The 27,545-nt window shown below is 35.5% G+C and overlaps 1 protein-coding gene across 2 annotated transcripts in view; it reads left to right on the top strand.

The window, feature by feature from the left end:
• The window catches only part of FAT4 (FAT atypical cadherin 4), a 173,160-nt gene extending 146,279 nt beyond the window's left edge, over positions 1-26,881 (top strand). For both annotated transcript variants that reach the window (XM_073804851.1, XM_019927902.3), the window contains 7 exons: positions 3,672-3,979; positions 10,187-10,272; positions 11,488-11,667; positions 14,972-15,096; positions 16,755-16,972; positions 21,000-21,261; positions 23,851-26,881. In XM_073804851.1, coding sequence (XP_073660952.1) covers positions 3,672-3,979; positions 10,187-10,272; positions 11,488-11,667; positions 14,972-15,096; positions 16,755-16,972; positions 21,000-21,261; positions 23,851-25,715 — 3,044 coding nt within the window. In that variant the 3' untranslated portion in view covers positions 25,716-26,881. The remainder of the gene's footprint in view (positions 1-3,671; positions 3,980-10,186; positions 10,273-11,487; positions 11,668-14,971; positions 15,097-16,754; positions 16,973-20,999; positions 21,262-23,850) is intronic.
• Positions 26,882-27,545: the final 664 nt, after the last annotated feature.

Raw genomic sequence — 27,545 nt, 5'->3', positions numbered from 1 at the left:
TATAGCCTTTGTAGATAGTGTCGTGTAACTAATCAAAATTCAGAATGATGTGTTCTGTTAAGGAAGAAAATTGTTAAAAGAATTTTTTCATATGCATGCATATTTAGTCATCATAGTGGAATGAATTAAAGGATTCCTTCCAGGTCTCACCCAAATGTTACCCTACACTGGGACAGCCAAGAACTATGAGAACAGCTTTGCAGGAAGCTTTTATTTTAACTTGGTTTGTTTCATAGGTTGGTGATTATTCCATTTATTTAAAAGCTGCTTTACTCCACAATAAAGTATTCTTCTCCAGAGGCCCTGCAGTAGTTAGAGACTCTGTCTTTCTCCATAGACAAGAGAGGAGAAGGATTTTTTTCTAGTCTTTCCTTGAATATATTTATTACAGTGCTACATGGAACTGAAAAGTGAATCTCAATGTATAGTAGAGAATAGAAGTTAAAAAGAATTTCAGGTTTCTAGTAACCAGTAAATGTAACATTAATTCATTTTCAAGTAATTCTATGACTATCTAGTTCTAAAGTACAATATCAAAAGAATGATAAAGAAAAACAGAATATAAAAATATCTAATTTTGAGCCTTGTATTTTAGCAATGGTTCTGAGGCCCAGAAATTGAGGGCTTTGTCTACAGTCAAACAGTGAAAACAAAACAAAACAACCTCAAAATGATATATTGACTAAAACACAATTTTATTTTCAGTCCAGGATGATATTCACAGTACCTCTCTTTTTTAAAACTTCTTCAGATTCTCACTAATAATACCCTCGAAGCAGTAAAAGGTAGATCAAGGTCGAAATAACCACAATGTTAGATCTCCTAAAACGTCTTTCTTTCAATTATCTCTGTTTTTTTTAACTTTTTATTTTATATTGGAGTATAGTTGATTAACAATGTGGTGTTAGTTTCAGGTGTACAGCAAAGTGATTCAGTTATACATATACATGTATCTACCCTTTTCTCAAATTCCTTTCCCATTTAGGTTGTTACATAATATTGAGCAGAGTTCCCTGTGCTATACAGTAGGTCCTTGGTTATCCATTTTAAATAAAGGGTGCTGCTTTTGACCGATAACCACAATCAAGTTTCATGGTTTTAACGTGTTTTGGAAGGAAAGATAAGGGGATTGGAGTGGAAAGTGGAAAAATTATTTTCAAGGTGACTGAACCAAAATTTTTTACATTTTTAGAGATTCTTTTGCATTCCATTTGTACATATGAGAATTTAAGATAGATAGTTGATAACAAATGAGAGCAAATGATTGCAGCATTGTAGCTGATACAACAGTGATTGCCTGTTGGGTGGATGTGTTTTGGTGTCCAAATAAACCTTCTCCTCACCATACCAGAGATCCTCAGGGGTAGGGGACTAGCACAATAACGTAAATTAAAATAGAGACAGATCACATGTAGCAGGCGGAGCGCACTTACCCCCGTATTCTTTCTAGTGGCAAAGGCAAAAAAACATTATTTAAACTTAGACATTGTTAGTTGGGAACAGAAGCCTTAAAAAGAAAACAAAACAGAACAAAAACCTTGAAACAATACAGATTTGAGAAAAGAGAGATAGAATTAAAAGGAAAAAGTATTGTCCTTTACAAATTGAATGTGGGTGAAACATACAAAAAAATGGCAGATGGAATGCCTCAGGCAAATAGCTGGAGGTAGTTACACATGCATCCTATAACAGAACATCTTAACTATAATTTTGAAGTTGGAAAAACCTTTACACTCTTTCCCTTCTCATCAGTGAAAGATTTGCTGTTTTGGACTAATATTTTTTTAATTTTTAGACTTTTTTAGCTTATGTTTTATTAAAAAACCATAAAGTACTTAAGACTTTATAAAGAAGAACCTATATAGCTATAACTTTATATATATGTATAACTTCATACACACACACACACAATATTTCTTATTAAAGTAATTTAAATAATTTATTTTTACCTTTATGTAGGTTTATTTCATGGCATTCTATTTGGAGGGCAGTTTTGAAATTAAAATTTCAAAAAGTTTTAAATTACTTTTAAATAATTTAAAATTATTTCAAAGACAAAAATTTACATTTCTCTAGAAACAATAACAAAAACTCTTAGAAAGATAATATATTCTATAAAAATATTATCATTTTTGAAAGTACAGTGTCAATTTAAATAAAATGTAGAACATATTTCCAGTATATACTTTCTACATATATTTATATTCAAATTTTAAATATATTTTCATAGATTTATTAAAATTTAATCATAAGAGACCTAAGGGAACACACAGTAAAAATTTCTCTCTAATAATGTGTTTCATTTGTATGCTTTATTTTTCCTTTCTATTTAACTTTGATTACTCTTTCTGCATATATAAATAATATATATAATAAAATATATGTTTAATATAAACTTGAAAATTTATTATATATAAATATAATTTTTATATAAAATATAAATACTCGATGAAATATATTTATGATATAAAACATATGCCGTATATAATATATATGATATATAATACATATAATTCCTATAATTTCTTTATCTTTTTGTTAACTTTAGTTAATGATTAAAAATAAGTCATATAGATTTCTTAGTCATTTATAATGAATATTATGTGAGCCTTTACAGAAAAAGGAAAGATAAATGAAACAAGGAAATTCTAGGCCATTTTAATTTAAAGAACATTTAGATATAAAATGTGGTGTAGTCAAAACAACTAGACAATCAGTAGATCTGGTCTCAAATTTTGGCTCTGTCTCCCATGGTTCTATGACATTGGACAAGTTTTAAGTATTCTGTAAAATGATGACATTGGTTTCTTCTAGCAGAACAATTCCCTGCATCTATATTTAATGCATTTACATGAGATGTACAGCCAAAATGAAGGAATGAAACCTTTGCAAGTTAATAAGAATTATGATGTGTTGGCATGGGTTAATTTTCTGATCATTTGCTACAGACTACTAATGTTTGTGGGAAAAGAATTTTGACATAGAATTGTAACATCAGTAAAACTCACTTTTCAGGTTTGAAAAAGAACCAGCACAAACAAGTGGGAATGCTAGATTTCAGAAAAACAGAAAGCAATTTCAAAGTAGCTGCTGTAAATCATACCCAAAGATGGTATAAAACAAGAAACAGAGAAAAACTTAAGACAGTTATTTTTTTCGCTAAAGGCAGTGTATTCCTTTCCTTAATTTTGTGACTTGAAAATACCACAAACAGGGACTGATTTTTTTAGGTCAAAACAAAATTTACCGTCCTTAATTGAATTAAAATTGTTTTCAGGAATTGTTTATTATGAAGGAAATAAATTGGTTGAAAATTACAGCATATTAAACTTTAAAAAGATTGACAAACTCACTTTGAAAGTTTTTCAGAAAAGAAACCTCTTCAGACCTACTCCATTCTACTAATTCTAATTTTTTAAAATGAAGCATAGTTAGATATGTTTCCATATTGGCCAAAGAAAAATAATTACACCAGTTTATCATTTCTTATATGCTTTAGAGATCATCATTTTTTTTCTATTTCAAATAAATTTAGACAGTATTCTTTGGAGAGTAATAGAAAGTTGTTAAAAACGTGACATTATTGTAATTTAAAAATATTTTAATCAAAGTCATTTAATAAAACTTTACTTGAATGTGATGTGTCAGTTTGTCAATTTTCTCATTTACAGGTGTCTTTGGAAAACACTGCGAGCTGAACAGTTATGGATTTGAGGAGTTGTCATACATGGAATTTCCCAGCTTGGACCCCAATAATAACTATATTTATGTCAAATTTGCAACTATCAAAAGTCATGCTTTATTGCTTTACAACTATGACAACCAGACAGGGGACCGGGCTGAGTTTTTGGCCCTTGAAATTGCTGAAGAAAGACTAAGGTTCTCTTATAACTTAGGCAGTGGTACCTATAAACTCACCACCATGAAGAAGGTGTCAGATGGACATTTTCATACTGTGATTGCCCGGAGGGCAGGAATGGTAAGATATTAATTCCACATTAAAACTTGTTTTATTGAATATCCAGTCAATTAGGCTGGAAACTTGAAAAGTTAAAGCATGAATTGTGGTGCAAATTGAGTTCAATTATATGTATTCATTATTTGTCCAGTTTTGTTATGAACTACAGCAGCAAATGGGTAACATTCTTCTTTTGCTCATGACAGCATTGTTTGACTCAAAAACAACTCATCTCAAAAACAAAAAGGGAACGAAGGAAAGAAAATATCCTAGTGCATAAACATTCCATTGTATACATTTCTTATATTGAACAGATTTTTAAGGCTGTGTCAGAACTCTACTTAAAATGGCTCCTTTGCTTTTCTAAGTATCCTTGCCCAAATTGAAGAAACGACTTAAAAAACAGACAGGGAAAACTTTTCTACAAATAAATTACTGGTAAAAGATGATACTTAACACAGATTTCCGTATAGTAGGTAATAATCCTTATTATACCAGCACTTCAGTATACTGTCATCTGTGAGGTCTATGACATGAAATTGTGTTAGGATGAAGTATTGGTTTTTGACTATTAAAGTATTCTCAGAATTATAACTCAGTAATATCCAAGATTTCCATATTATATTCCATTTCATTATATGGCTCTCATAACAAACAGGGTACATATTTAGCGCTTGTGTTCATTAAACAAGTATTTTTCTTTATAAAGGGAAATGCGTCATATCTTTTCCATGTTAATGTTTGAAAACATTTGACACAGAGTAATAGAATGGAAGGATATATTTATTTATTCATTTGTTTATTCCAACTCTCTCTCCATAGTTCCCCCCGTCTTCAACAACTATCAAAGATTTGGGAAAAAGTAATTTGTAACAAAAACTATTTTTAAATATTTTTCGATTTTAACACTGACCTTTTAAAACCATAACTGCTCTTTAAAATTTTTATTTCACCCTAAAAATGGAATGGAATGGTTAAAGTATTAAACCAACTATTAAAAGAAAAATTAGCCAAAAGAACAAAATAAATACTCTGAAATTTTTTTTAAATGAAGAAACTGGGATCTAAATGATTATAATTTTACCTCTTGGCTCTATGACAAGCTAGAAAAATATGATAATTATATAGTTCTGAGATGGATGAAATGAATCATATGAGAGAAGTATTTTTGCCACTAAACTTCGGGAATACTTTGTATTGTTGTACTACATGTAAGCAACTTGCAGAAGCGATATTGAAAATGTTTTTACCATGTTTTTGCTAGCTTTTTCTGTGATCCATAATTAGGTTTAAAAGCAAAACTTTTGTGCCCTCTATAATTACCAACTTCATAAAGCTATAAGACAGAAGCTACCTTATTACATTAATTTTTTTTCTGACAAATATGAATAACAAGTTGTCTTTATCAAAGGACAAAATTCTCCATTTGTTTCCAGGAATACTATAAATCTATGTTGAATTGGCCTCAGATACAATGGCTTTTCTCTCCTCCACTGTAATTTATTACATTAAAGAAGATCTAAATAGCTTTAAAATACAGAACTATTTCCAATTATGGAAAAAAGAATAGTGATTAACCCTAACGTGACCAAATGATTGTGTCAGCATGATCAAGATTGGCTGTTCAGATATTTCATCAGGTACAGTCACCACAGCCATTGAGTTGCTTTCAGAACCCTACTAGATTATTAGATGTATGCTATTTGAATATAATGAGAGGTGAGAAAACAGGCAAAGAAGTGCAAATTTATGAATTATTTTAATTCTATATTGTCTTCCATTTCCTTATGAACTTGGTGTTAATATCTGTAACTATAACTTTTTTCTAATACATTTAATTTATAAAGTGTCTATAAAATTACCCCAACATTTTGAAAATGAGAATGAAACAAAATTTAGTAACTAATTATAATTAAGATCATTTAGATTCTAAGAATAATCTATGTAAAAAATCTATTGGGCTTCCCTGGTGGCGCAGTGGTTGAGAGTCCGCCTGCCGATGCAGGGGACACGGGTTCGTGCCCCGGTCTGGGAAGATCCCACATGCCGGGAGCGGCTGGGCCCGTGAGCCATGGCCGCTGAGCCTGCGCGTCCGGAGCCTGTGCTCCGCAGGGGGAGAGGCCACAACAGTGAGAGGCCCGCATACCGCAAAAAAAAAAAAAAAAAAACTATTGAAAAACACTCATTGGAGGCCTGATTTGATAGTAATTCAGGTGGCTTTGTTAATTGGATAGAAAAACAAAATGTGAAGATAATATCTCCACATTTTTAGCATTATCACAAATAGTAATATAAATTATATCTAAAATTGCATACATTTTGTATGAAAAGGTGCTTAATAAATTTAATAGAGGTATAACAAATACATCTTGGGAATAATTTTTCAGATTAGTAATAGGTTACTGCACTCATTTCTGCCTGAGATTTTTTTACACCTACATAATATGAAACCAGTGTGCTTAGAGGACGATCTCTAGGAGAATAGGGGTTTAGAAAATTCCAGTGTCTCTGATTATTGATGTACCCAGTCATATTGAATCTGACAAAATTAGGACAAACGTGGAGTCTGGTGTGTATATGTAGATTGGTGCTTATGTTAGCCATAACTATTTTCTAATACTGAAAGGGAAACCTAAAGGGGTTGGTAGATACCACTCACCGCAACCCTCCAAGCATACGTAAGGTAACCATATTGCTAAGATGTTGTCAATGGGCTCTTATATAGAATAGAGGATTTTACGTGGTGACCTCTAAGGTCCCCTTAAACTTCATGAACACTTGATTTTATCAAAGAAGGGCTTGGAAGCAAGAGGGAGAACAGAGAAAGAGGCACCATGAAATATACCCAAAGGGAAAGAAAAAGAAGTTATTTCAGTTCATTTGTAATATGTCACCATAGTCATGAGGTTTTGAATAATACTAAATGTGGAAAAAATGCCCTTGTCATAATTAATTCAATAAGAGGAAAAATCTCTCCCTATTTCAGAAAACATCCAAAATAAGGCCCTACTGGATTTTGAATCTGTTGTTTTCTACGATTCAAAAGGATTTTTTTGGAAACTGGCAAAATCATTAACTTCTCAGCTTTGAATCATTGCATAGACAGGATAAAAATATCTCAATTTACAGTGGTAGTGGTAGAAATATTCAACAGTAAAAGAAGGTACATTTAACTCTGAAGATTAAATTGAATGAGCTATTATTCAAATAAAACTTTCCCTCAGGTATTTTTTCCTTTGAGTTGTATCACTAAGCTTTTAGAAAATAAGAAAAAATATATTAAGTATGAGCATTCATGAAAATATGATACTATTATGCAAGGTTTTTCCCCTAATTAAAGCATTCATAAATATCCATGTGATACTCTCTAGCTTGTAATAACTTTAAGTATCTCTAGAATGGATGGATGGCTTACACAGTATACATAGAGATGTGTTAACATTTTGTTTTAGAAGTAAATTGAAAGGAATTGTGCTTAAATTAATAGTCAACATAAACATACATGGTATTATGGAAACCTAATACCTATTTTGAGATTGAATGTCCCTCAATTTTATAGATCACTGGAAAAAAAATAAGAACTACTGAAAGAGTTAACTAAATAGGACATGAAAGTCTTGATATAGAATTGGAAGTGTAAATGTTCCCTAAAAATATTAGTATTTATTATAATTTATTTGAGAAAGTGGCAAAAAAAATCACATGGCTTATGAGAGTTTGTTGTATGGAGTTTATAATCAGTTATAATAACTTATAGAAATATTTTTAAATAGTTTAGACACTAATATTTGAGGCACAGTAAGTATAAATTGGCCCTATTTATTATTTCTGAAATGTGAGTATTTAAGATATACTTTTACAAATCCTAAATATATATTTTTATGGACAATACCTTAAAGTCATATGCAATATCAATAAAAAGGTGATATTAAGGAAACCAATCATTTCCATACATAATGAAAGAAGATAGAAAACCTGATACTTTTGCATTTAAGTCAAAGGTAATGTTAACTTGCTTAACTTCCCTGTGCTGTGTTTCCTACATTTGCTTTGCTTTCATTAAAATTAACCTCAAATGACAATTATTCTCTCTTTTTTTGTTGTTGTTACTGAAGAAACTTTATTCACAGAACAAGTGTGAAAATGTCTTTTTATTGGTACTAAAAGGGAATTTTAAGGCTGTAATACCAGCTCTTTATTCCTTAAAGGAAAGCAGTTACTATAATGATGTACTTGGAGCCACAGGGCTAGTTAGCACCTCCCTCTTCATTGGGGAACCATGAAATCTATTACGTTCCCCCAGGAGGGCAGTTTTCAATGAGAAATTGCTACATTTGTAAAGAGCATATTGACCATGATGAAAAGATTTTATCCACATCTACACGATGATGACAAAATTGGAGATGACCAAAAGGTTTGGGCAGCTCAATTCTCAGGAGCAAAACCTAGAAACAAATGTCATGATACCCATAAAAATGCCTTGATGTGTCACAGGACACCAATCTAAGCCTTTAATTCACATTCCAGTGCAGATGGCCTCAAAGGTGTTTTGGATCAGTGGTTTTTAATTTTTTTTGTTGTTGTTTAGCAGAACAGCCCTTTTCTCAAAATTTTACATGGAACCCAAATATGTAAACAAAAAATATATATTGCTGGGCCAGTCTAGGTTGAAAATCATAGGATGGCAGTTCTACCCAGCAGTGGCCCCTGAGCTTCTCAAAGAATTTTCCAGGCACCATGAGATCTCATGAGCCCCCCCACCCCCGCCCATAAACTCTGATACTAAATTGGAGAAGATCAGGAAAAATGAAGGAAAGGTATGGCAATAGAAGAGACTGCAATTATCCCCCAAAGAGTGATCACACTCTAAAGGGACTTTACAATTACTGGATCCTACCAAGTTCTGAACCACATTAGACTTAATAGCGTTAATTTTTTTCCTTCAATCTGGTAAGTGAGACTCTTGAGGAGCCCCAAGACAATTGTCCTCAAGACAATTGTTCTTATAAATGCTTTCATAGTATTTATTTTTCTGCTATACAAATGGACAAAGTTGGATTAGTCTTGTCCTGTGGTACTCAAGTAAATTTAGGTAGAACCTTTGATTTTCTGCATTAGGAGAAACCCTCAGTCCTTCTGTGTTTCTGGATTTGGGGTTAGGCCTCTTCCTATGAATTACTGGCCATGTTCTGAAATACCACATTCTGAATATCAACTTTACAATCTCACCAATTAAAATATCCAAAGTTTTGCAGAATTTTACTGCAGTCTGGGAAACAAAGGAGGGGCATCATTACAGCCTTGTAGAGCACAGAGTAACTTGGTTATGTAACCACCATGGTTTAAACTGGACCACAGCCATCCCTAATGGCCATTGCCCAATAGAGAGAGCCCTGACTTCATCATATTCTTGGTCCTGGTGACCCTGACTTGATGACTTTGCTTATTGATCAAATGGAGTTTTAATCTGTCCTACTAAACAGAAGGCTTTTGTCTCAGGGGAATATGCATCCCTTAGGATACAAAAACAATTACTGTTAGTTGTGGTTTAAATATTATTGGTGAGTTTCTACTTATAGCAATATATAATAATGCATTCAGATTATACATAAATATGCTGTAATATGCCATGTATAAACAATGATTCTTATAAATGAAAAGAGCATCTAATCGACTTGTTTAAATTATCTCAAACTTTATCTTTAATACAAGTATTATGATCTTCATAGTTTGCAGTAATAGTATTTATATTATACTCCCAAAATCTTTTTGTGAATATGACTGAAATATTATTGGAAATAGACTTTTGAAAATTAAGAATCTAATTTTTTTTTATTTGTTGGAATAGTTGGATAGTAGGATAAACATTTTTCTTAAGATTGTAATCCCAGGAAGCTGTCCCAGACCTAACGTATGATGTCCTAAGAGACATTAATAACATTTTTATTCTTTCATCTATAAAACAAAGGGGCTGGAGATTTTTAAAAGTACCCTCCCACTTCTTACATGCAATAATTTCACAATTTTAACTTTGGATATATCAAAGAAATATGTACCCCTAATTTGAGCATGTATTATAATTATATAATATTATAATATACTACATCAAAAATGTATTTCAACTTTAAAATCATGTCCATATAGAAACGAGTCCTGGGTAGTGTTGGCTGAAAAGGACAACGGGGTCACTAGAATCCAAACTGAACATCTCTTTCTTTTGCTTTATAGGCAGCTTCCTTAACTGTGGACTCTTGTTCTGAGAACCAAGAACCAGGGTACTGCACTGTTAGTAATGTGGCAGTTTCAGATGACTGGTAAGTAAAATTTTTAGTTTGATCTTTATTATTCCTTGACATTCAAAATGAAATTATACCTTAACAATCATTTTATTATGCTCAGTATTATATAAAAGTTTAAGATATTTTGTCTTCTCCAAAGGGATTTTCATACTGTAAAATAAAAAGTTAATAAGTAGACTACAACATGTGTAAAAAAGGGTGTAAAAATGAAGTGGTACAGATGAGGATAAAGTTAGAGAAAGGGAAGATGAACATAGCCTATCCTCTTTGAGAAGCTTCATGAAATAGTTGCACGTGACCTGGGTCCTGCAAGAAGGTTAGGATAAGTATCCCACCTCTTTTAAATGTATTTTCTGAAAGTTGTATGTGACAATGATTGGCAGATATTTTTCAATAGCACCTGAAGGTGAAATACAACATTACCTCACCTAAAACATAGTGATTTTGTTAGAAATAGTAACAAACAGAGAAAAAGAAATAGTGACACATCATTCATTTGCTTTAATCAACTTATTGGCATTCCTTATAATCTCTGTAGTGAAGGAAAAACATAATCTGACATTAATATTAGAGTTGTCACTTCTAGTGCATTTTATTTTCTTTCCGATAGTATGCTCCTTCACTAAGACTCAACATTGTTATATACATCTCATGTGACTAACTGAACCTATTATTTCCATTAGTTTTGTTATTTTTCATACCCTGAAAATCTAACAATCCTGCAGGTATCTATTTAGAGGACATGCATCCATAGGTAATGTTTCCCATTCAAATATACCATGCTTTACTACATGCCAGAAAAAATTATAGTCACCTCTTCTTTTATTTATTTGTTTGTTTGTTTATTATTTTTTTGGCTGCATTAGGCCTTAGTTGAGGCACACGGGATCTTTCGTTGTGGTGAGCAGACTCTTGGCTGTGGTGCACAGGCTTCTCTCTAGTTGTGGCAAACAGGCTCCAGAGCACGTGAGCTCTGTAGTTTGTAGCACGCGGGCTCTGTAGTTGAGGCACGCGTGGGCTCAGTAGTTGTGGCATGGGGCTTACTTGCCTGGCGGCATGTGGGATCTTAGTTCCCCGACCAGGGATTGAACCCATGTCCCCTGCACTGGAAGGTGGATTCTTTACCATTGGACCACCAGTGAAGTCGCTAGTCACCTCTTCTTAAGCTAAACATTCTACTGAAATCTGTTGCATTGGTACTAATACACGTACCTTTCCTTTCTTATGCAGGACTCTTGACATTCAGCCAAATCGAGTCACAGTTGGAGGTATCAGATCGCTAGAACCAATCCTTCAGAGGAGAGGACATGTGGAAAGCCATGATTTTGTTGGGTGTATAATGGAGTTTGCAGTCAATGGAAGACCTCTGGAACCAAGCCAAGCTCTGGCAGCACAAGGCATCCTAGATCAGTATGGCAACCTTACTTCTTACCATTTTAAAGAAAGACACCAAAAGTGTATGATGATTGAACATCAAAATATGAAATTCTTGTGCCCAAAGCCCTAAAAATACCAAATGTATTATGCCGTTTTGAATTTCAATTTTTTACTTATAGCTGTGAAATTTTGGAAAAAACAAATGGATGTGTGCATATATGTATGCATATACCTTTTACCTTACATAGTTGTGAAGAATATATGAGTTAAGTAAGTAAATCACATAGAAAGGAACCTGGCACATAGTAATATATAAGTGTTAGCAATAATATGTACAAAAACTAGTTGAAATTAAATAGTTTTACATATAAATGTACGTATTCCCTTGGCCTGGCCCTAGGCTCAAATAAACTGACAAGGCAGATCCTTGCTCTTGAAAAGTTCATAGTCTCTTTAAATTCCTGATTGTTAGCCTCTAGTGCAGCCATAATTATTGCCTGGCAATATATTATATTCTCCTAGTTTAGTCACTTTTCACTTCCTCAGTAACTATTTCATGTCTGTTCTTTCCATAAACCTCAAACATCATCTCCTGCATCCTTTTTCCAGCTAATGAATTTGCTTCCTAACTTGCTCAGAAAATTGGGGCAATCGAAACAAAACTCCCCAAAGCTCATTCCTCCACATCTTCCCATGCAGCCTATAGTCTACCCTGTATACTATTATTGAATGAACTGTTCTTATTCCCACAAAGACCAACCCCTTTTTATGTGATAGACTCCATCCCCCCAAACCGTCTTAAAACAGTACTCCAGCTTTCTAAAGTGTTTCTTTTCTCATTTCAATTCAGGCTTCTATTTCTCCCCACCCCCCTTTTTTCTTAAACTTGGTTAATCCCATTTTCACATTGTTCTGTCTCTGTCAAGTGATCAATAACCATTGTGTTGCTAAAATCAATGGTCAAGTCTCATCTTATTTGAACTTCAGCAACATTGAGAACAACATTATTAGTTTGTCCACCAGCACACGGTATGCCCCCGGTTTTTTACTCTGATTCTTCTTCCCATCTCCTTAACCTCTTCTCATTTGTATCTATATTCATTTTTAAGTCATTTTTAATAGCCCTTGCTTTTAAGTACTATCGCTAAAGCTGATGACTTTGAAATGTTTATCTTAAACTTGACGTCTCCTCTGAACTTTAGGCCCTCATATCCAACAGCATACGGAATATCCTGTGTGTATTTCTAACAAGTATTTCAAACTTAAGTTTAAAACTGAACTTCTGGCCTTCCTTCCTGACTTCTCCCAAACCCACTCCTTCCAGATTTTCCCATCTCAGGTAATAATAACTCAGTCTACCCACCTGGTCAGCCACAATTTGTAGACCACCTTTGACTCCTCTCTTTCTGACAAACCACATTCAATCCACCAGCAAACAGAAGTCATGTCAATCTGCTATATTTAAAACAGATAACCAACAAGGACCTATTGTAGCACAGGGAACTCTGCTCAGTACTCTGTAATAACCTAAACGGGAAATGAATTTGAAAAAGAATAGATACATGTATATGTATAACTGAATCACTTTGCTGTACACCTGAAACTAACACAACATTGTTAATCAACTATACTCCAATATAAAACAAAATTTTTTTAAAAAGAAAAACTAAATAAAATAAAAACAGAGGTCAGTTCTTACCCTGACTTATAAGGCTGACCTTCCTCTTGTCAACCAAATGGACCAGGAACTGTAAAGAGGCATAAAGGCATTTTATTTGGGGTCTTAGAATGGCAACTCGGGGATCACAGATTCCAGGGGAAACCAAACTAATGTCCCACCAGAAGAAAATGGGCAGGGGTTTTTTTATAGGGAAATGAGGGAAATTAATGCAGAATTTGGACTGGAGGGTAAAATTATTCTATACATGTGATTGGGTTATGGAGCACATCTCGTTTATTACTGGGGAAAGGTATGTTTTCTTTAGTCCAGAAAAAGTCCAGTTCTCAACATTATTCTTTCCTTTTTTCAACTTAACAACTATTCAGCAGTTTTAATTTAGAGTGTTCAGCAGACATCCAGCATGGGTGGCAAACGTGGAGGTCCTTAGGTCACTTCCCAGCCATTTCTTTTTATTTATTTATTTATTTATTTATTTATTTATGGCTGCATTGGGTCTTCATTGCTGCACACAGGCTTTCTCTAGTTGAGGCGAGTGGGGGCTACTTTTCGTTGTGGTACGTGGGCTTCTCATTGTGGTGGCTTCTCTTGTTGTGGAGTTTGGGCTCTAGGCGCGTGGGCTTCAGTAGTTGTGGCACGTGGGCTCAGTAGTTGTGGCTTGTGGGCTCTAGAGCGCAGGCTCAGTAGTTGTGGTGCATGGGCTTAGTTGCTCTGCGGCATGTGGGATCTTCCCAGACCAGGGCTCGAACCCATGTCCCCTGCATTGGCAGGCAGGTTCTTAACCACTGTGCCACCAGGAAAGCCCAAGTCCCAGCCATTTTTGAGATAGCTCTTTCCACACCCTTGACTTCCTTACCATTATCTACCTGCTCTTCTTGTTCACGTTGTTCTGACGATATTGGCCACTTGATGTTCCTCAAACATGCAAAGGACACTTTCACTTCAGGACTTCCTCACTCGGCTCTTTCCTCTCCCTGGAATGATCTTCTATCAGATATACTTTTCTCTCTCTCCCTTTGTTTAGGACTTTATGAAAACAGATCCTTCCTTCACTCCCTAACCTAGAGATCCAGCAATCCCCTCAAAACTCCAAATCCCCTTTCTCTGCCTTAATTTTCCCATAAAACTTCCTTCTTTCTAACATACTACACAATTATATATTTTTTTGTTTTTTGTCTGTGTCCCCCACAAGGAAAAAGAAATATTCCATGAACACATGGATTTTTTTCATCACTTTATCTCCATGCTTAGAACCGTGCTTGGCAGGTAGTAGCCATTCAATAAACATTAGGTGTGTGAGTTGTCTGATGGAGGAGATGGGTATTCAGATAAAAATGTGGCCCCGAGAGCACATGCACCAAAGTGTTTATTTGACCAAGAGGCTTTGCTCAATTAAGCATTAATTAAAAAAGGAATGATCACCTCTTTTCTTTATTGTGTAAGTTGTTATTTTGTTTAATCTTCTCCATTATGAATGAGACAGGGCATGTGTTACAGGACACCTTGTTAGATTAGATGCTCCAAATATAGTTGTAGCCTGAGTTTCAAAGATATGAGTTCATGAAAGCTAAGCAGGTTAATAAAAGTTTATATCTAATTTTAACAAATGTCCTCCCACCTGATTTTGTGCTTTATGCGTCTTTATTCTGTTTATTTTAGATGCCCTAGACTAGAAGGTGCTTGTACTCACAGTCCCTGCCAGCATGGTGGCACGTGTACGGATTACTGGTCGTGGCAGCAGTGTCATTGCAGAGAAGGACTGACTGGGAAATATTGTGAAAAATGTATGCAAGCTGTTTCATCTTCCACCAGAAATTCTAATAACCATTAAAAGTATAAATATATGCACCCAAATATGTAATTGAAGTAAAAGAATTATGTTTTGATTCTAAATATTGAAAATATTAAATGGGCAATAATTGGTAAAACACAGTGACATTTTTTAATTCATGTTTTAACCTGAGAAAGAGTGAAATCCTTTTAGAATTATTTACTAAATATGTCCTTCATTTCCATTTTATAAATATATCACTTAGTTATTTTTGTTTTACCTATAGGAATGCTAGACAATTTACAAAGCCAGGGGCTATATTCAGGCTTTGGCTTAATATTATCTGCACTTAGGGGATATTTCTCTGGTGAATATGTTGTATTTGGTTGAAAAGTATAATACTAAACACTGAGTTCAAAACATGCAATGGCAATAAAATCTGTTATAGTTCAAGGTGATACTTAAATTTTAAATTGCAATTATTGGAATATTACTTTTTAAATTCTTTTATTAGTTATTTGTTTCTAAAGCCTAATTTTATTGTTATTAAGACATTAATGATGCTCAAGCCATCATTAGAACATGGCATTCTCTAATTTCAAGTTGTATATCCCACTAACTAACCCTAATGGAGTCTCTTTTATAAAAATTGCTTTATTTTCAGATAAGTGGTTACTGCTTAAATCATTGCACTTATCTGATCACTTTTTGAGTAGTCATTTGATTCTATTATAATATGAGAATGAATAGAAATTTATGATTAAATTACATATATACTATAATAAAAAAATCTTAGTAGCAGAGTATAATTGTGTTTATTTAGGATAAAATCAAAACATGGGAAAAGTACATTGTCACATGATATTTTTAAAAGTAATGAGTATTTAGTAGGTAGGAACCCAACTATATTTGGAAAATAAAATGTCACTCACTTGAGCAATGCCTGCAGTTTTTTCTTTTTAGTAGCGATATAATTCACATACTACAAAGTTTACCTTCTTAAAATGTACCATTCATTGCTGAAGCCCTTTTGAGCTAATTTTCTTTATGTCCTTTCTTTAGCTCTATTAGCTATAACACACTTTTATACTTCAGAAGTGTGAACATTTTATCAGATTATGAAAAATTATAATTACATATGATGTTTATACATGATGACAAATTAAATTCAATGTGATTATTGCTACTAATAAAGTTACTTACAAATGTGAATGTTTGTACAATTCTTTGTTCAAATTTTCCATGTTAGAGGCTTTAAAGATTACAAATCATTATAACTGTGAAAACATATATGGATTTATTAATTTTAGAAACACAGTGAAACTTATAATCAAATTCTTCAACTGTATATTTTTAACATGTGGCTATCTCTCGAGGTATTCATAATGTATGTAGCATGTATCAAATATTTTAATGAATATTTTCCAAATGAATAATTATCATAAAATGTTTTATATTTCATGGTTCTGAAATGGATTTAAGCATTTGAAATCAACTTACACAATAATTCACAAGTGGGAATTATTTTTTCAGAGGAGGATTAAGGGACACTAATTCCAAAAACTTAATATTTTCATTGTTCTTTTTTTATAATATTTTTGTCACCAAAGAAACTCTTTAAGAAATGCCTGTTGGATGCATTCATGTTTCCCTTTATTCATTGGCTTTCAGCTATTACTCCTGACACGGCCTTATCATTAGAAGGCAAAGGGCGCTTGGACTACCACATGAGTCAGAATGAGAAGAGGGAGTATTTGTTGAGACAGAGCATCCGAGGTGCCATGTTGGAACCTTTTGGTGTGAACAGTCTGGAAGTAAAATTCAGGACAAGAAGCGAGAATGGCATTTTAATCCATATCCAAGAAAGCAGCAATTACACTACTGTGAAGGTAAGATAAAAGCTAATGGTGACTTCATTTGATTAGACCGCCTGCTGTGTCATGGTTTAAATCACTTCTCCCATAATTTCTATCCTTTTCTTCACAACCCATTAGAGTTCCGACTGAGGCTGGGCACTATTCCAATATCATCTATCTTAACTATTCCTCAGGCATTGGCCTGAGTAACAAAGAACTGAATGGTTTGGTTTCTAAACACTTTTGTTTAGAGTAGAGAGCACTGCTGTGTAGGCCAGCAAAGAAAGAATTTGTTGCAATCTATTTTGCCAGATAAAAATTTATATTGTTTTTACCCTACTTTTAAACAAAGTGAAACAAAAAGATAGTATGTCTTTGAAATAGAAAATTATGTTTTTCCAAGAATTATTCCAAACATTGTTATGTATATATTAATTGGAATGATTAGAATAAAAAAAATTTGAAATTTTCTGGCTTTATTCTGGAACATATATTCAATTCACTATTCAGGTAAATCCTGTGAAATTAAATACCTTTGGAATTTATGGTAAGTAAAATTTCAGTTAACTCCTCCAAATAATTTCTAAATAAATATTTCTGAAACATTATATTTCACGATTGATTTATCATTAGGCTTTTACACATTATTTTCCTCAGCTATGAATGAGATGCTAAACTAGTGAATCATTTCATTACATATGCATTTCCTGTCAGCTCTTAGCTTTCTTAATTTCTAAAATGATTATTCTGCTTTCCTTCCCACAAATAAGACTTCATCTTTCAGACCATCATTTTTTTTAGTTTAGTTATATCAACTGCTTTTTTATTAATATCATTCAGTCTATTATAAATCTGCTGGTAATTTTTATATGAATTTTAGTTCATTCTTAAGAAAGCAAATCCAGATTTCCTGAATTATTTTCACTTTTAACTCAATATTTTGAAAATTACTGAAAGCTTAGTTCATAAAGAAAAGAGCAATATGCATAGAAAATTACTAGGCTTAATTCACATAAAATGCTAAAAATAAAAACAGACATGCACCTTTAAACTTCAGCTTATTTATTCTCAAAATTTCTCTCTGTCCCAGCCAACTCGGTTGTTATGTGGCCTGTACATAGCTTTAAATAGTATAAAAAACAATCTTTTTAAAATTCTCATAATTCCCCTAGTCCAGCCATTCTCAGCTGGGGGTGACTTCACCACCCCTCCACAGGGGATATTTGGCAAAGCCTGGGAACATTTTTATTGTCTTGGTTGTTGGGAGTGAGGAGGGTACTGCTGCCAACATCTAGTGGGTAGAAGTCAAATATGCTGCTAAACACCCTTCAGTGCTCACCACAACACCCCACAAGAAAGAACCATCCAGTCTGAAATGTCAATGCTTAGGTTGAGAAACGCTGCCCTAATACAGTTGAAGAATATCTTCAGGTTATAATTTTACCTCCATTGTTGAAACAAAGAGCCCAGATCCAGAATTAATAGAGTAACTGCTGCAAAACGAAACACCTAAGTCACTGTATAACATTATTATTCGGTGTTTATGGTTTTCATTGAAAAGTGTATTGGAAGTAAAGAAAGTAAGGAAAGAAGTAGACCACCATATTCTACCAGAAACCTTTTTTATATTCATTGAGAGGCTTTGACATTGAGTCTGTGCGTTATCTGTTAGGCTGCTTCCAAGTCCTCGTGCCATTTAAATGACATATGAAATATTTCTGTATGCTACCTCTTTAAGCCAAGAGATACAAAAACAATGTGCTTGAAGAAATTGGAGACAGAATATTTTTCTTCCTCAAGGAAGAAGCTGAATGTCGACATCCGTTTTTGTCGCCATAAAATCTTGCATTTCCAACAGGACAGCAGCATGCAGCTTCTCCAGATTTCGTTGCATTGGTAGCAAGCACTTAGAAAGAGATTTCTTTTTTCCCTGAAGGGAAAATGAGTAAAAATAATGACTAATGCAGACCAAAATGCACATTTCTTTTGTATGAAAATTTTGAAAGGCGGTTTTTCGGAGATTCAGGGGTTTGGCAGGTGTAGTAAATAGATTAAAAAGAAACAGTGATTAAGAAGAACTGAACAGACAGGAAGAGAGTGACTTTTGTAAGTAAGCAAGTTACTTGGATGACAGGAATCCGATCTGCTTATCCAGGCGAGGAAGCAAGTTAGAATGGACTGTTACTTATCAGTTGGCTTATCAGTGACCAAGGCCCCTGGTTTTCCTCTGTCTTTTGGCTCAGTTTCTGACAGTTGCTTTTTCTCTCTCTCTCTCTTTTTTCCCCTTCTTTTATTTCTTTCTTTTTTTTTTTAATTCAGATAAAAAAAGAAACTAAGGAGAGAAAATTTCAGAGAGGAAAACAAAAGAAAAGCATTCTTATGTATAACGACTTTTGAACTGTATTTAAATTGTTTCACAAATCTCTCTTCTTTCACGGCACATTGGGTATCTCCATATTTGGAAATGTAATAATGCCAGATGATGGGCTTTGTTTCTACTCCAAATCAATTCTGATTTTTGGTGTATTGTTTGTTTGTTTGTTTGTTTTTCTTTTGAAGTGAGGCCAGGTATGACGTACAGGGTTAGGATGATTCCGAGCTCTACAGAGTCAAAAATAAATAAGTGAGCAAATCAATCTATGAATAAATAAAACCAAGCAAAAAATGAGCATGACGTTTCAAAAGTTAGGGTGGGTAGAAGAGTTAGGTAGAGTATTATTGGGGAGAAGGAGAACATGAAGAATGTTGTAATGGAAACATATATTCTTATTCATCCTACTCCATGGCATGTTCCAAGGACCCTGTCATCAGAAATTGGTCGAATGAAAGGATGACGTGGTGTGATCAATTAGGAGAGAAACGCAGAGCTTGCGGAAGACTCTTCTCAAGGCTTCTTTCCAAAAAGGACTCTGCCTATAACCAAAGAGGAGTTGCTGTTTTCACTGTCTGTTTCATGAGACATTGCCCATTCGATGAAATGTTATTGTCATTTAACCACAGTTTTCTTTTTTTTTCCCCTGGGTTCAGTACTGGAATATATTACTATCTGGAGAAACTGCTTTAATAAAATATTACATTATGAATAACTTATGTAAATGTGTTAGGCATATTTTCCATAAAGTAAAAATGAACTCATTTTTAATTCTACCAGATGTGTTTGTTGCATGTAGAAAAAGCATTTGATCTGAGTGACAAAATAAACGGATCCATCCTTTCATTCCCGTCATTTGATACACAGTGCCACTTTATCCCCCGGCCGAGGCACCGGCTCTGTCTGGCAGTAGTGATGGGATTATGCTCTTTTCATCCTGCCTTATAAATTATTTCATTTTCTAAGTGTCTACTTAGAAAACTGGAAACTTGGGAGCTGGAAACTGGAGTAAGAGCATCCTGTTACCCAATGTTCTACTGGGCGAAGTAAAAGAAACCAAATATCCCTTAGATAAATTTTAAAAGACAGCCAAAATAAAGACTTGTCCAGATGCCTCATTATTAAGAACTCTCCCTTTATTCATCATAGTGGTCATCTTAATAAATAATAAGCATGATTTTTTAAGATAAAATTCCAGTGTGTAGTAGATGACAGGTAAAACAATTTCTTCATGTCTTCACTTTTCCAACTATGCTTCATTTATAGTTAATCATTGATTTCTCATTTTGGATATAGTTTTAAAATTTTTTGATAGCTATGGGCCATTTACGAAACAATTTTTTTAAACTTGCAGTTGCCATTTTAATATAAGTACTCATTAAAAGGTGTGATTTACCTATTTTAAAATTAGTATTCACCCTATTATTTATCTCAGTTGCGTTCTGGAAAATAAATCTATACATCTGGAAAAATTAGTTATAAATATAAGAATATCTTGAAAACTGCTGAACCTATTATATGTGAAGGTATATGTTAACTACAATTGTAAAGGCATACTCTAACACAACCAGACTCCTCAACTGTTCTCTCTGCTTTAAACTGATCAATGTTTTAAGGTTTCACAACACTTTTATTTTTATTCAAGCATACCATAGTTTAATTGTACACTACTTTTAATATATTTTACAGATTAAGAATGGCAAAGTACATTTTACGTCAGATGCAGGAATTGCTGGGAAAGTGGAGAGAAATATTCCTGAAGTCTACGTTGCTGACGGCCACTGGCATACTTTTCTAATTGGAAAAAATGGAACAGCTACAGTATTGTCCATCGACAGAATTTATAACAGAGATATCATTCACCCTACTCAGGATTTTGGTGGCCTCGATGTGCTCACTATATCTCTTGGAGGAATTCCTCCCAATCAAGCTCATCGAGATACTCAAACAGGTAAATGCTTGTGTTGAGTAGAGGCACAAAAGAAAGGTAAAATTGTTCCTCTAAAAGTAGTTGGATATCTGTTAATGTCCATTATGAATATTCTAAGACTATCATAACTACCTTTAGAAAGTTGGTAATAAATTATTGGTCATCACTTTCTTTAGGCATTTTCTACCAAGTTCATAACTCAGCCCAGGGTGTTTTGATCCTTTCTTTGTGTACCAAATATTTATTTATACATTCATTCATTTACTCATCCGTTTGTTCATTCACACAACATACAGCCCTGTAGGTACTTGGCATGAACTACAATGGTGGACTCTTTTCATAGAATACATGGTCCTGTAAGGAAGACAAACATCAATCAAATCATTACACAAGTAACTATATTATTTTAACCTATGATAAATGATGTGAGGAAGAATATAGAATTCTAAGGGATTGCCAAAAACGTGGAGAAGGGGAAACTTCTCTGGAAATTGGCATTTGTACTTAAATCTGAACTATGAAGATGAGGAGGGGAAAGTATGAAAGTTAATTTATATTGATGGGAACTAAAGGGAAAGAAGCAAATTAAGTCAGGATCACAGAACCCAGAATATTGGGGACTGATGTCACAGATGAAAGATGAAGTTGGAGAATAAAAGTTCTCCTAGACTATGTGGCAATTTTTATCTCATTCTTGGAACAATGGGAAGTTACTGAAAAATTAATCACAGAAGTATCAAAATCAGATATACAGTGACATTAAAGATTTTTCCGGCTACACCATGGAAAATACATTGGAGAAGGACAAGAGGGGACTTGCATAAATTAGCTGGGAAGATATTGCAGTGATCTATGCAAAGTATTGTGTGAGCTTGGACTGGTTTGGTGGCACAGGAGTTTAAAAGTAGTGGATAAGGAAGAATATTTTAGGAATGAAAATGAGCCAAAGTGTTGATGCTTTCGGTAAAATTCAGGAAGGTTTCTGACATTCCAACTAATGGGTAGTGCCTCTAAGAGAGGAAACTGCAGAAGGGTGCAAAAAATATATATATATCTATATCTATGGGGAACATCAAGATTTTGTTTGGAGCTTTCTGAGTTTGGAGCACCTTTGAGAAAGACCTTTGGGTAGATGGGTTAGAAATCAGGAGTAGACCAGTTGGAAATACTTATTTAGGAGTTATGAGTGTCGAGCAGGTAACTGAAGTACTGGGCATGGATATGATAAGGAAATATGAGGGTGTAGAGTAAAAACAAAGCCCAGGGCCTTATCTTGAGTAATTCTAAGAGCCAATGGCTGTCTAGAGGAGAATGAGACAGAAAGGGGACTAAGTCATAAAAAGAAAACCAGGAGAGGAGGGACAAAAGCAGATGTCCCAGGAACTCATGGAAAAAGAGTGTATCAGGAATGGAAATGACACTAGGGTGGAATGATGCACCAAAGAAGAGGAAAATTTAAAAATGTGTTGCAGAGTAAAGGAGTCAAAGCATGAAAGTTAAAGCCTAGGTAATAATTAGTTCATATGTATTTAGCTTGTTTTAGAATACGGATGCTAATTCATTTGGATGTTGTAAGAAAATAAGCCAATGTAAATTATGCCCTTTTGTTAGTGTCAAGATATATTCTTGGGCTTTGTGACTGGAGCATTAGCAATATTAGCACACAAATATTAGTGTAACAAAGTCTTTCTCAACTTTTTTTAAAATCATCTCCCTCTAAGGAACTGTGTTAGATCTTCTTTTCCAACCCCTGCCATCACTACCGCATAAAATGTTAATTGAATGAGTATACTCCATTTTTTTATTGAAGTGTAATTAACTTACAATGTTCTATTAGTTTCAGGTATACAGCAAAGTGATTCAGTTATATATATATATGTGTATATATACACATATACACACAGATATGCACATACAGATTCTTTTCCCTTATAGGTTATTACAAAATATTGAGTCCCTGTGCTATACAGTAGGTCCTTGTTGGTTATCTATTTTACACGTAGTAGTGTTTATATGTTAATCCCAACCTCCTGATTTATCCACATCTCCGCCCCCCATGTCCCTGCCACAAGTATACTCTATATCTGCCCTTTGGAGGCCCACAAGTCATGGTAATAGCTAAGATTTTTCTTTTACTCCTTAAGAAGCTATGTTCAACTCCCCCCTTGGGAGCAGTATCACCTCCACTGAGAGTGCAAGATCTAATGCTTGAAGCTATTGGCCTAATTTTGGTTCTTTTTAAGTAGTTTTAAAATAAAATTTATTTTTATGTATGTAATTCTTGGTACATAGACTCTAAAAATAAAACCAACAGATAATTAAAGGAGGGATAAAACGAAGACGCAGCCTGTTAGCGCCCTTCATGAATGTTCAGAAAGAGCAGGATGCCAGCAATCTGCTCCACGTTCTGTTATGGAAATCTTACTCATCTTGCTAACTTCTGTTGTAATATGCACGGATTTATTGCCTTCGGACGGGGTGATGGCGCTGGGACTGTGGTGTCTAAACTCTCGTGATGTGATTGTGAAGCTTCTCTTCGGCAGATCTGTGCAGCCTGTTAGGCCTTTGGTTTTCCCTAAAACGCCTTACTGCTCCTTCTTGCCCCGGCAGGGTTTGATGGCTGCATCGCTTCTGTGCTGTACGGCGGAGAAAGTCTTCCTTTCAGCGGGAAGCACAGCTTGGCCTCCATTTCGAAGACGGATCCCTCAGTGAAGATGGGCTGTCGTGGCCCGAACATTTGTGCCAGTAACCCCTGCTGGGGAGATCTGCTGTGCATCAATCAGTGGCACGCGTACAAGTGCGTCCCCCCCGGGGACTGCGCCTCCCACCCGTGCCAGAACGGGGGCAGCTGTGAGCCAGGCCTGCACTCCGGCTTCACCTGTAGCTGCCCGGAGTCACACACAGGCAGGACCTGTGAGACGGTGGTGGCCTGTCTTGGTGTTTTCTGTCCTCCGGGGAGGGTGTGCAAGGCTGGAAGTCCTGGAGGGCACGTCTGTGTTGTGAGTCAGGGCCCCGAGGAGATCTCCCTGCCCCTGTGGGCCGTGCCTGCCATCGTGGGCAGCTGTGCCACCGTCCTGGCCCTCCTGGTCCTGAGCCTGATTCTGTGTAACCAGTGCCGGGGGAAGAAGGCCAAAAATCCCAAAGAGGAGAAGAAACCGAAGGAGAAGAAGAAAAAGGGAAGTGAGAACGTTGCTTTTGATGATCCAGACAACATCCCCCCCTACGGGGAGGACATGACCGTGAGGAAACAGCCCGAAGGGAACCCGAAGCCTGATATCATTGAAAGGGAGAACCCCTACCTCATCTACGATGAGACCGATCTTCCCCACAACTCAGAAACCATCCCCAGTGCCCCTTTGGCTTCACCGGAGCAAGAGATAGAGCATTACGACATCGACAACGCCAGCAGCATCGCCCCTTCAGACGCAGACATCATCCAACACTACAAGCAGTTCCGCAGCCACACCCCGAAATTCTCCATCCAGCGGCACAGTCCGCTAGGCTTCGCCAGGCAGTCCCCCATGCCCTTAGGAGCTAGCAGCTTGACTTACCAGCCTTCCTACAGTCAAGGTTTAAGATCCAGCTCCCTGAGCCACTCGGCTTGCCCAACTCCCAACCCTCTGTCTCGACACAGCCCAGCTCCTTTCTCCAAGTCCTCCACTTTCTACAGGAACAGCCCGGCCAGGGAATTGCATCTTCCGATAAGGGATGGAAATACTTTGGAAATGCACGGCGACGTGTGCCAACCCGGCATTTTCAACTACGCCGCGAGGCTGGGAAGGAGAAGCAAGAGTCCTCAGGCCATGGCCTCTCATGGTTCTAGACCGGGGAGTCGCCTGAAGCAGCCAATTGGGCAGATTCCTCTAGAATCTTCTCCACCAGTAGGACTCTCCATTGAGGAGGTGGAGAGGCTAAACACCCCTCGCCCTAGAAACCCAAGTATCTGCAGTGCAGATCACGGGAGGTCTTCTTCAGAAGAGGACTGCAGAAGGCCACTGTCCAGAACGAGGAACCCAGCGGATGGCATTCCGGCTCCAGAATCTTCCTCTGATAGTGACTCTCATGAGTCTTTCACTTGCTCAGAAATGGAATATGACAGGGAAAAACCAATGGTATATACTTCCAGGATGCCCAAATTATCTCAAGTCAATGAATCTGATGCAGATGATGAAGATAATTATGGAGCCAGACTGAAGCCTAGAAGATACCACGGCCGCAGGGCTGAGGGGGGACCTGTGGGCACACAGGCAGCAGCGCCTGGGGTTGCTGACAACACACTGCCCTTGAAGCTTGGGCAGCAAGCAGGGAATTTCAACTGGGACAACCTTTTGAACTGGGGCCCTGGCTTTGGCCATTATGTAGATGTGTTTAAAGATTTGGCGTCTCTCCCAGAAAAAGCAGTAGCAAACGAAGAAGGCAAAGGTGGGACCACTAAACCAGCCCCCAAAGATGGGGAAGCGGAACAGTATGTGTGACCTTTGTGTGCTGGCGTTATAAAAATATAAAAAACAAGAAACACTCAGACCATTGTAAGGTTGCCGAATAGGGTGGGTCACATTTGCAAAACAGGCCAGTATGAACTGGTGTTAGAGGAAAACTTAAAAATAATAACCACAATGCTGCTGAAACAGACTCAGAACAACTCTTTAATTTAAATATGTTTGGTTGAATTTCTTTTCCTGCATGCATTGTATTTTGTAACTAGTCATGTGGCATGCAGCGTTTGGAAAGGTTTTTCTTATTTACCAATGTTTGATTTGTGACTTTTAAAATTAATACCGTTGCCATTGCCGAAATGAACTTGTGCTTTTACGGTGGGGTATGTGTATTGTTTCCATTGTATTATTATTGTCATGTTTTGCATTGCAAGATCCTTGAGGTTTAACCCATCTTTGTAAAGTGTAGAAAGAGCCCTCCTATCCTTGAATGAACGACTAAGTATTAACACTTTTCAGAATTATGGATTCCGTATTCGATGTTGCTCAGAAATGTCTGAATATTTGAATATGTTTGTCATGACAGTGGGTACTAAAATTAAGTCATTTTGTTCAGCACTTTAGAACTTTCTTACAAAGTTTTGCTAAAAATTCCGAATCTTTTTTGTAAACAATTTTGGTCTTCTGACTTTCATCAGGCTTCCACTTGGAACAAAATGTTGTCCCCAGAACTCTGCCGCTCTCCTGCTGTGGAAAGATGTCCTAACAACACGTCTCAGAGACACTTTTAAAAGTTATTTATTGAAAAATGTTCTATGCTTTTAAAATTTTAAAGAATCAACCTAAAGAAAGCCTATGATTGGACTTAGTTTTCAGCCATTTAACATTTACCCCAAGTACCCAGTTTTTATAATTTATATAAAGTCAAATTTCAACACTTCTTACTTTCTGTCATTTTGTAGACTCTTTTTTTAATACTGTGTAAAAACTTTTTTTTACACCGAAGCTGTGTTTTTGATACTGATATTTTCCTATGCTGAATGGTTTTCTTACTTTCAGGGAAGGTAAGAAAATACCTTTTTTACATTTGTTACTTATGTAACGTTCATATTTTTCACAGTTTGATATTTGTAACATACTGTATGCTTTCTACTTTTAAATGCCAACGATAGAATTAAAATATTTATTTAAAATACTTTGCATTCATAGTGTACTATTAATTTTTCCTTTTTCCCATACTCTTTCCATGCCCAATTGAGAAAAGTCTTTACTTGTCAATAGGGTATGACAAGTTGAATGATAAATGGGCAACATCATTTTCTTTAAAAAAACATGAGTATGGATAATTGCCAGAACAGATATTTTAAGGTCGCGTTAGTGCATTCCTACCTGTCAGAGTTCTTGGACTTCCCTAGAGCATAATGAGTCTAGACTAGGTTGGACCTTAGGAGACTAACTTTGTTATGAGCCTGGTTTAAGCATTCTGGCAAAAAATGCTTGGAAGTTCCCCCTAGATATGTTCACTAAAGGCCAGCTTTGGACCAGGCTTATAATAATAGGAGTAGCAATGAATTAAAGCTAATTATGGGAAAATGTCTGGGTCTCATTTTCTCCAAGGATGCAGCCCCAACTTTTCTAAATCCAGTCGTGGGTAGGAAGAATGACAGTGAAAGCTCTGTAACGCATACCTGTGTTTAATTTATTGATCGCTCTGCTGCATAAATTCTAAACAAATTTTACGTACTATCTTAGCCAAGACAAACCCCTGTTTTCGCGTAGTCACCCAAGAGTGAAACAATCCAGGAGAAGAGACTAGCCCGGAAGAAATCCAGTGGTGAATAAATAGTTATATCTGAAATAACAGGACTT

Source organism: Tursiops truncatus, chromosome 5, assembly GCF_011762595.2.
Source record: "Tursiops truncatus isolate mTurTru1 chromosome 5, mTurTru1.mat.Y, whole genome shotgun sequence".
Lineage (NCBI taxonomy): Eukaryota > Metazoa > Chordata > Mammalia > Artiodactyla > Delphinidae > Tursiops > Tursiops truncatus.
This window is presented reverse-complemented; position numbering and strand designations above follow the sequence as displayed.